The sequence below is a fragment of the Petromyzon marinus genome (assembly GCF_048934315.1).
Source record: "Petromyzon marinus isolate PM22_M1 ecotype Great Lakes invasive population chromosome 73 unlocalized genomic scaffold, UKy_Petmar_22M1.pri1.0 chr73_unloc.3, whole genome shotgun sequence".
Classification (NCBI taxonomy): Eukaryota; Metazoa; Chordata; class Hyperoartia; order Petromyzontiformes; family Petromyzontidae; genus Petromyzon; species Petromyzon marinus.
In genome coordinates, this window is record NW_027422609.1 from 15,111 (window position 1) to 27,139 (window position 12,029).

At 54.9% G+C, this 12,029-nt stretch overlaps 1 protein-coding gene across 1 annotated transcript in view; it reads right to left on the reverse strand.

The window, feature by feature from the left end:
* The window catches only part of LOC142908138 (chromatin assembly factor 1 subunit B-like), a gene marked incomplete at its 3' end in the record, with an annotated part of 51,592 nt that overhangs the window by 11,167 nt on the left and 28,396 nt on the right, over positions 1-12,029 (reverse strand). Inside the window, exons 8-9 of the mRNA XM_076058403.1 lie at positions 8,795-8,888; positions 8,103-8,172 (exon numbers count right to left, since the gene is read on the reverse strand). Of these exons, the coding sequence (XP_075914518.1) occupies positions 8,103-8,172; positions 8,795-8,888 (164 nt within the window). The remainder of the gene's footprint in view (positions 1-8,102; positions 8,173-8,794; positions 8,889-12,029) is intronic.

Below are 12,029 nucleotides of genomic sequence, written 5' to 3' on the forward strand. Positions count from 1 at the left end.
GAACCCCACTCAGAGACACGGACATCGTGGACCCCACTTAGTGACACGGACATCGTGAACCCCACTCAGAGACACGGACATCGTGAACCCCACTCAGAGACACGGACATCGTGAACCCCACTCAGAGACACGGACATCGTGAACCCCGCAGAGAGACACGGACATCGTGAACCCCACAGAGAGACACGGACATCGTGAACCCCGCAGAGAGACACGGACATCGTGAACCCCACTCAGAGACACGGACATCGTGAACCTCACTCAGTGACACGGACATCGTGAACCCCACAGAGAGACACGGACATCGTGAACCCCACTCAGTGACACGGACATCGTGAACCCCACAGAGAGACACGGACATCGTGAACCCCACTCAGAGACACGGACATCGTGAACCCCACTCAGAGACACGGACATCGTGAACCCCACTCAGAGACACGGACATCGTGAACCTCACTCAGTGACACGGACATCGTGAACCCCGCTCAGAGACACGGACATCGTGAACCCCACTCAGTGACACGGACATCGTGAACCCCACAGAGAGACACGGACATCGTGAACCCCACTCAGAGACACGGACATCGTGAACCCCACTCAGAGACACGGACATCGTGAACCCCACTCAGAGACACGGACATCGTGAACCCCACTCAGAGACACGGACATCGTGAACCACACTCAGTGACACGGACATCGTGAACCCCACTCAGAGACACGGACATCGTGAACCCCACTCAGTGACACGGACATCGTGAACCACACTCAGTGACACGGACATCGTGAACCCCACTCAGAGACACGGACATCGTGAACCCCACTCAGAGACACGGACATCGTGAACCCCACTCAGAGACACGGACATCGTGAACTCCGCAGAGAGACACGGACATCGTGAACCCTACTCAGTGACACGGACATCGTGAACCCCACAGAGAGACACGGACATCGTGAACCTCGCACAGAGACACGGACATCGTGAACCCCACTCAGTGACACGGACATCGTGAACCCCACAGAGAGACACGGACATCGTGAACCCCACTCAGTGACACGGACATCGTGAACCCCACTCAGAGACACGGACATCGTGAACCCCGCTCAGTGACACGGACATCGTGAACCCCGCAGAGTGACACGGACATCGTGAACCCCACTCAGAGACACGGACATCGTGAACCCCACTCAGAGACACGGACATCGTGAACCCCACTCAGAGACACGGACATCGTGAACCCCGCAGAGAGACACGGACATCGTGAACCCCACTCAGAGACACGGACATCGTGAACCCCACTCAGAGACACGGACATCGTGAACCCCACTCAGAGACACGGACATCGTGAACCCCACAGAGAGACACGGACATCGTGAACCCCACTCAGAGACACGGACATCGTGAACCCCACTCAGTGACACGGACATCGTGAACCCCACTCAGAGACACGGACATCGTGAACCCCACTCAGAGACACGGACATCGTGAACCCCACTCAGAGACACGGACATCGTGAACCCCACTCAGAGACACGGACATCGTGAACCCTACTCAGAGACACGGACATCGTGAACCCCACAGAGAGACACGGACATCGTGAACCCCACTCAGAGACACGGACATCGTGAACCCCACTCAGTGACACGGACATCGTGAACCCCGCTCAGAGACACGGACATCGTGAACCCCGCAGAGAGACACGGACATCGTGAACCCCACAGAGAGACACGGACATCGTGAACCCCACTCAGAGACACGGACATCGTGAACCCCGCAGAGAGACACGGACATCGTGAACCCCGCAGAGAGACACGGACATCGTGAACCCCGCAGAGAGACACGGACATCGTGAACCCCACTCAGAGACACGGACATCGTGAACCCCGCAGAGAGACACGGACATCGTGAACCCCACTCAGAGACACGGACATCGTGAACCCCGCAGAGAGACACGGACATCGTGAACCCCACTCAGAGACACGGACATCGTGAATCCCACAGAGAGACACGGACATCGTGAACCCCACTCAGAGACACGGACATCGTGAACCCCACTCAGAGACACGGACATCGTGAACCCCACTCAGTGACACGGACATCGTGAACCCCACTCAGTGACACGGACATCGTGAACACCACAGAGAGACACGGACATCGTGAACCCCACAGAGAGACACGGACATCGTGAACCCCACTCAGAGACACGGACATCGTGAACCCCGCAGAGAGACACGGACATCGTGAACCCCACTCAGAGACACGGACATCGTGAACCCCACTCAGAGACACGGACATCGTGAACCACACAGAGAGACACGGACATCGTGAACCCCACTCAGAGACACGGACATCGTGAACCCCACTCAGAGACACGGACATCGTGAACCCCACAGAGAGACACGGACATCGTGAACCCCACTCAGAGACACGGACATCGTGAACCCCACTCAGAGACACGGACATCGTGAACCCTACTCAGTGACACGGACATCGTGAACCCCACTCAGTGACACGGACATCGTGAACCCCACTCAGTGACACGGACATCGTGAACCCCACTCAGAGACACGGACATCGTGAACCCCACTCAGAGACACGGACATCGTGAACCCCACTCAGAGACACGGACATCGTGAACCCCACTCAGTGACACGGACATCGTGAACCCCACTCAGAGACACGGACATCGTGAACCCCACTCAGTGACACGGACATCGTGAACCCCACTCAGAGACACGGACATCGTGAACCCCACTCAGAGACACAGACATCGTGAACCCCACAGAGAGACACGGACATCGTGAACCCCACTCAGAGACACGGACATCGTGAACCCCGCAGAGAGACACGGACATCGTGAACCCCGCTCAGAGACACGGACATCGTGAACCCCACTCAGTGACACGGACATCGTGAACCACGCAGAGAGACACGGACATCGTGAACCCCACTCAGAGACACGGACATCGTGAACCCCGCAGAGAGACACGGACATCGTGAACCCCACAGAGAGACACGGACATCGTGAACCCCACTCAGTGACACGGACATCGTGAACCCCACTCAGTGACACGGACATCGTGAACCCCACTCAGAGACACGGACATCGTGAACCCCGCTCAGTGACACGGACATCGTGAACCCCGCTCAGAGACACGGACATCGTGAACCCCACTCAGAGACACGGACATCGTGAACCCCACTCAGTGACACGGACATCGTGAACCCCACTCAGAGACACGGACATCGTGAACCCCACAGAGAGACACGGACATCGTGAACCCCGCAGAGAGACACGGACATCGTGAACCCCGCAGAGAGACACGGACATCGTGAACCCCGCAGAGAGACACGGACATCGTGAACCCCACAGAGAGACACGGACATCGTGAACCCCGCAGAGAGACACGGACATCGTGAACCTCACTCAGAGACACGGACATCGTGAACCCCACTCAGAGACACGGACATCGTGAACCCCACTCAGTGACACGGACATCGTGAACTCCACTCAGAGACACGGACATCGTGAACCCCACTCAGAGACACGGACATCGTGAACCCCACTCAGAGACACGGACATCGTGAACCCCACAGAGAGACACGGACATCGTGAACTCCGCAGAGAGACACGGACATCGTGAACCCCGCAGAGAGACACGGACATCGTGAACCCCACTCAGTGACACGGACATCGTGAACCCCACTCAGAGACACGGACATCGTGAACCCCACTCAGTGACACGGACATCGTGAACCCCACTCAGAGACACGGACATCGTGAACCCCGCTTAGTGACACGGACATCGTGAACCCCACTCAGAGACACGGACATCGTGAACCCCACAGAGAGACACGGACATCGTGAACCCCACTCAGAGACACGGACATCGTGAACCCCACTCAGAGACACGGACATCGTGAACCCCGCAGAGAGACACGGACATCGTGAACCCCACTCAGTGACACGGACATCGTGAACCCCACTCAGAGACACGGACATCGTGAACCCCACTCAGAGACACGGACATCGTGAACCCCACAGAGAGACACGGACATCGTGAACCCCACTCAGTGACACGGACATCGTGAACCCCGCAGAGAGACACGGACATCGTGAACTACAGAGAGACACGGACATCGTGAACCCCACTCAGAGACACGGACATCGTGAACCCCACTCAGAGACACGGACATCGTGAACCCCGCAGAGAGACACGGACATCGTGAACCCCACTCAGAGACACGGACATCGTGAACCCCACTCAGTGACACGGACATCGTGAACCCCACTCAGAGACACGGACATCGTGAACCCCACTCAGAGACACGGACATTGTGAACCCAACTCAGTGACACGGACATCGTGAACCCCACTCAGAGACACGGACATCGTGAACCCCACTCAGTGACACGGACATCGTGAACCCCACTCAGAGACACGGACATCGTGAACCCAACTCAGTGACACGGACATCGTGAACCCCACTCAGAGACACGGACATCGTGAACCCAACTCAGTGACACGGACATCGTGAACCCCACTCAGAGACACGGACATCGTGAACCCCACTCAGAGACACGGACATCGTGAACCCCGCAGAGAGACACGGACATCGTGAACCCCACTCAGAGACACGGACATCGTGAACCCCACTCAGAGACACGGACATCGTGAACCCCACAGAGAGACACGGACATCGTGAACCCCACTCAGTGACACGGACATCGTGAACCCCGCAGAGAGACACGGACATCGTGAACTACAGAGAGACACGGACATCGTGAACCCCACTCAGAGACACGGACATCGTGAACCCCACTCAGAGACACGGACATCGTGAACCCCGCAGAGAGACACGGACATCATGAACCCCACAGAGAGACACGGACATCGTGAACCCCACTCAGTGACACGGACATCGTGAACCCCACTCAGTGACACGGACATCGTGAACCCCACTCAGAGACACGGACATCGTGAACCCCACAGAGAGACACGGACATCGTGAACCCCACTCAGTGACACGGACATCGTGAACCCCACTCAGTGACATGGACATCGTGAACCCCACTCAGAGACACGGACATCGTGAACCCCACTCAGAGACACGGACATCGTGAACCCCACAGAGAGACACGGACATCGTGAACCCCACTCAGTGACACGGACATCGTGAACCCCACTCAGAGACACGGACATCGTGAACCCCACTCAGAGACACGGACATCGTGAACCCCACAGAGAGACACGGACATCGTGAACCCCACTCAGTGACACGGACATCGTGAACCCCACTCAGAGACACGGACATCGTGAACCCCACTCAGAGACACGGACATCGTGAACCCCACAGAGAGACACGGACATCGTGAACCCCACTCAGTGACACGGACATCGTGAACCCCACTCAGAGACACGGACATCGTGAACCCCACTCAGAGACACGGACATCGTGAACCCCACAGAGAGACACGGACATCGTGAACCCCACTCAGTGACACGGACATCGTGAACCCCACTCAGAGACACGGACATCGTGAACCCCGCAGAGAGACACGGACATCGTGAACCTCGCACAGAGACACGGACATCGTGAACCCCACTCAGTGACACGGACATCGTGAACCCCACAGAGAGACACGGACATCGTGAACCCCACTCAGAGACACGGACATCGTGAACCCCACAGAGAGACACGGAAATCGTGAACCCCACTCAGTGACACGGACATCGTGAACCCCACAGAGAGACACGGACATCGTGAACCACACTCAGAGACACGGACATCGTGAACCCCGCAGAGAGACACGGACATCGTGAACCCCACAGAGAGACACGGACATCGTGAACCCCACTCAGAGACACGGACATCGTGAACCCCGCTCAGAGACACGGACATCGTGAACCCCGCAGAGAGACACGGACATCGTGAACCCCACAGAGAGACACGGACATCGTGAACCCCGCTCAGAGACACGGACATCGTGAACCCCACTCAGAGACACGGACATCGTGAACCCCACTCAGTGACACGGACATCGTGAACCCCGCAGAGAGACACGGACATCGTGAACCCCACAGAGAGACACGGACATCGTGAACCCCACAGAGACACGGACATCGTGAACCCCACTCAGTGACACGGACATCGTGAACCCCACTCAGTGACACGGACATCGTGAACCCCACTCAGAGACACGGACATCGTGAACCCCGCAGAGAGACACGGACATCGTGAACCCCACAGAGAGACACGGACATCGTGAACCCCGCTCAGAGACACGGACATCGTGAACCCCGCAGAGAGACACGGACATCGTGAACCCCACAGAGAGACACGGACATCGTGAACCCCACTCAGAGACACGGACATCGTGAACCCCGCTCAGAGACACGGACATCGTGAACCACACTCAGAGACACGGACATCGTGAACCCCGCAGAGAGACACGGACATCGTGAACCCCACTCAGAGACACGGACATCGTGAACCCCGCAGAGAGACACGGACATCGTGAACCCCACTCAGAGACACGGACATCGTGAACCACACTCAGAGACACGGACATCGTGAACCCCGCAGAGAGACACGGACATCGTGAACCCCGCAGAGAGACACGGACATCGTGAACCTCACTCAGTGACACGGACATCGTGAACCCCACAGAGAGACACGGACATCGTGAACCCCACAGAGAGACACGGACATCGTGAACCCCGCAGAGAGACACGGACATCGTGAACCCCGCAGAGAGACACGGACATCGTGAACCCCACTCAGTGACACGGACATCGTGAACCCCACTCAGAGACACGGACATCGTGAACCCCACAGAGAGACACGGACATCGTGAACCCCGCTCAGAGACACGGACATCGTGAACCCCACTCAGAGACACGGACATCGTGAACCCCGCTCAGAGACACAGACATCGTGAACCCCGCAGAGAGACACGGACATCGTGAACCCCGCAGAGAGACACGGACATCGTGAACCCCACAGAGAGACACGGACATCGTGAACCCCACAGAGAGACACGGACATCGTGAACCCCACAGAGAGACACGGACATCGTGAACCCCGCAGAGAGACACGGACATCGTGAACCCCACTCAGAGACACGGACATCGTGAACCCCACTCAGTGACACGGACATCGTGAACCCCGCAGAGAGACACGGACATCGTGAACCCCACTCAGTGACACGGACATCGTGAACCCCACAGAGAGACACGGACATCGTGAACCCCACTCAGTGACACGGACATCGTGAACCCCACTCAGAGACACGGACATCGTGAACCCCACTCAGTGACACGGACATCGTGAACCCCACTCAGTGACACGGACATCGTGAACTACAGAGAGACACGGACATCGTGAACCCCACAGAGAGACACGGACATCGTGAACCCCACTCAGAGACACGGACATCGTGAACCCCACTCAGAGACACGGACATCGTGAACCCCACTCAGAGACACGGACATCGTGAACCCCACTCAGAGACACGGACATCGTGAACCCCACAGAGAGACACGGACATCGTGAACCCCACTCAGAGACACGGACATCGTGAACCCCACTCAGTGACACGGACATCGTGAACCCCACTCAGAGACACGGACATCGTGAACCCCACTCAGAGACACGGACATCGTGAACCCCACTCAGCGACACGGACATCGTGAACCCCGCTCAGAGACACGGACATCGTGAACCCCACTCAGTGACACGGACATCGTGAACCTCACTCAGTGATACGGACATCGTGAACCCCACTCAGAGACACGGACATTGTGAACCCCACTCAGTGACACGGACATTGTGAACCCCACTCAGTGACACGGACATCGTGAACCCCACTCAGTGACACGGACATCGTGAACCTCACTCAGTGATACGGACATCGTGAACCCCACTCAGAGACACGGACATCGTGAACCCCACAGAGAGACACGGACATCGTGAACCTCGCACAGAGACACGGACATCGTGAACCTCGCACAGAGACACGGACATCGTGAACCCCACAGAGAGACACGGACATCGTGAACCCCACTCAGAGACACGGACATCGTGAACCCCACTCAGCTCACTTTTTCAGGTTGCTCCGTGAGAACACGTAGGTTGTGTTCATGACCGAGTCTCCCGACTCGATGCAGCCAGCTGTGGATAGAGCACGCGGAACTCAGAAACACCATCACCACCACCATCACCATCACCAACGTCACCATCACCAACGTCACCGTCACCACCGTCACCCTCACCACCACCACCACCACCATCACCGTCACCACCACCGTCACCACCACCACCATCACCACCACCACCACCACCACCGCCACCACCACCACCATCACCACCACCGTCACCACCACCACCACCACCGTCACCACCACCACCACCACCACCGTCACCACCACCACCGTCACCGTCACCACCACCACCACCACCCTCACCACCATCACCCTTACCACCACCACCGTCACCACCGTCACCACCGTCACCACCACCACCACCACCGTCACCACCACCACCACCACCGTCACCACCACCGTCACCACCACCGTCACCACCATCACCACCACCGTCACCACCACCGTCACCACCATCACCACCACCGTCACCACCACCGTCACCACCACCGTCACCACCACCGTCACCACCACCGTCACCACCCTCATCACCACTACCACCACCCTTACCACCACCCTCACCACCACCACCACCACCGCCACCACCGCCACCACCGCCAGGTTCTCTCCACTGCTGGCTGCGTGCACCGCACCTGGTGCCAGAAGGTGGGAGCCGTCCGGCGTGAAGGAGAGACGCCGGAAGAACGACCTCATACTGTCGTCGTGAAACATGCGACCCATCTTCACCTACAGGCAACACCACAACAACAACAACAACCACGTCAACAACAACAACAACAAGCACGTTAACCACGTTAACAACGACCTCATACTGTCGTCGTGAAACATGCGACCCATCTTCACCTACAGGCAACACCACAACAACAACAACAACCACGTCAACAACAACAACAACAAGCACGTTAACCACGTTAACAACGACCTCATACTGTCGTCGTGAAACATGCGGCCCATCTTCACCTACAGGCAACACCACAACAACAACAACCACCACAACAACAACAACAACCACCACAACAACAACCACGTTAACCACGTCAACAACGACCTCATACTGTCGTCGTGAAACATGCGGCCCATCTTCACCTACAGGCAACACCACAACAACAACCATGTCAACAACAACAACAACCACCACAACAACAACAACAACAACAACCATGTCAACAACAACAACAACCACCACAACAACAACAACAACCACGTTAACCACGTCAACAACGACCTCATACTGTCGTCGTGAAACATGCGACCCATCTTCACCTGCAGGCAACAACACCACAACAACAACAACCACGTCAACAACAACAACCACGTTAACCACGTTAACAACGACCTCATACTGTCGTCGTGAAACATGCGACCCATCTTCACCTACAACCACCACCACCACAACAACCACCACGTCAACAACCACAACCACGTTAACCACGTTAACAACGACCTCATACTGTCGTCGTGAAACATGTGACCCATCTTCATCTACAGGCACCACCACCACCACCACCACAACAACAACCATGTCAACAACAACAACAACCACGTCAACAACAACAACCACGTTAACAACTTTAACAACGACCTCATACTGTCGTCGTGAAACATGCGACCCATCTTGACCTGCAGGAAACACCACAACAACAACAACCACGTTAACAACAACAACAACCACGTTAACCACGTTAACAACGACCTCATACTGTCGTCGTGAAACATGCGACCCATCTTCACCTACAGGCAACACCACAACCACCACCACCACAACAACAACCACTACAACAACAACCACCACGTTAATAACAACGTTAAACACGTTAACCACGTTAACCACGTTAACAACAACCTCATACTGTCGTCGTGAAACATGCGACCCATCTTCACCTACAGGCAACACCACAACAACAACCACAACAACCACGTTAACCACGTTAACAACCACCAGGTTAACAACAACAACCACGTTAACCACGTTAACCACGTTAACAACGACCTCATACTGTCGTCGTGAAACATGCGACCCATCTTCACCTACAGGCAACACCACAACAACAACCACAACCATGTCAACAACAACAACCAAGTCAACAACCACTACAACAACCACCACAACAACTACAACAACAACAACAACCACGTTAACCACGTTAACAACGACCTCATACTGTCGTCGTGAAACATGCGACCCATCTTCACCTACAGGCAACACCACAACCACCACCACCACAACAACAACCACAACCACTACAACCACGTTAACCACGTTAACAACGACCTCATACTGTCGTCGTGAAACATGCGACCCATCTTCACCTACAGGCAACACCACAACAACAACCACAACCATGTCAACAACAACAACAACCAAGTCAACAACCACTACAACAACCACCACAACAACAACAACAACCACGTTAACCACGTTAACAACGACCTCATACTGTCGTCGTGAAACATGCGACCCATCTTCACCTACAGGCAACACCACTACCACCACCACAACAACAACAACCATGTCAACAACCACTACAACAACAACCACTACAACAACAACCATGTCAACAACCACTACAACAACCACCACAACAACAACAACAACCACGTTAACCACGTTAACAACGACCTCATACTGTCGTCGTGAAACATGCGGCCCATCTTCACCTACAGGCAACACCACAACAACAACAACAACCACAACAACAACCACAACCACCACAACAACAACCACGTTAACCACGTTAACAACGACCTCATACTGTCGTCGTGAAACATGCGACCCATCTTCACCTACAACCACCACCACCACAACAACCACCACGTCAACAACCACAACCATGTTAACCACGTTAACAACGACCTCATACTGTCGTCGTGAAACATGTGACCCATCTTCACCTACAGGCACCACCACCACCACCACAACAACAACCATGTCAACAACAACAACAACCACGTCAACAACAACAACCACGTTAACAACTTTAACAACGACCTCATACTGTCGTCGTGAAACATGCGACCCATCTTGACCTGCAGGCAACACCACAACAACAACAACCACGTTAACAACAACAACAACCACGTTAACCACGTTAACAACGACCTCATACTGTCGTCGTGAAACATGCGACCCATCTTCACCTACAGGCAACACCACAACCACCACCACCACAACAACAACCACTACAACAACAACCACCACGTTAATAACAACGTTAAACACATTAACCACGTTAACAACAACCTCATACTGTCGTCGTGAAACATGCGACCCATCTTCACCTACAGGCAACACCACAACAACAACCACAACAACCACGTTAACCACGTTAACAACCACCAGGTTAACAACAACAACCACGTTAACCACGTTAACCACGTTAACAACGACCTCATACTGTCGTCGTGAAACATGCGACCCATCTTCACCTACAGGCAACACCACAACAACAACCACAACCATGTCAACAACAACAACCAAGTCAACAACCACTACAACAACCACCACAACAACTACAACAACAACAACCACGTTAACCACGTTAACAACGACCTCATACTGTCGTCGTGAAACATGCGACCCATCTTCATCTACAGGCAACACCACAACCACCACCACCACAACAACAACCACAACCACTACAACCACGTTAACAACGACCTCATACTGTCGTCGTGAAACATGCGACCCATCTTCACCTACAGGCAACACCACAACAACAACCACAACCATGTCAACAACAACAACAACCAAGTCAACAACCACTACAACAACCACCACAACAACAACAACCACGTTAACCACGTTAACAACGACCTCATACTGTCGTCGTGAAACATGCGACCCATCTTCACCTACAGGCAACACCA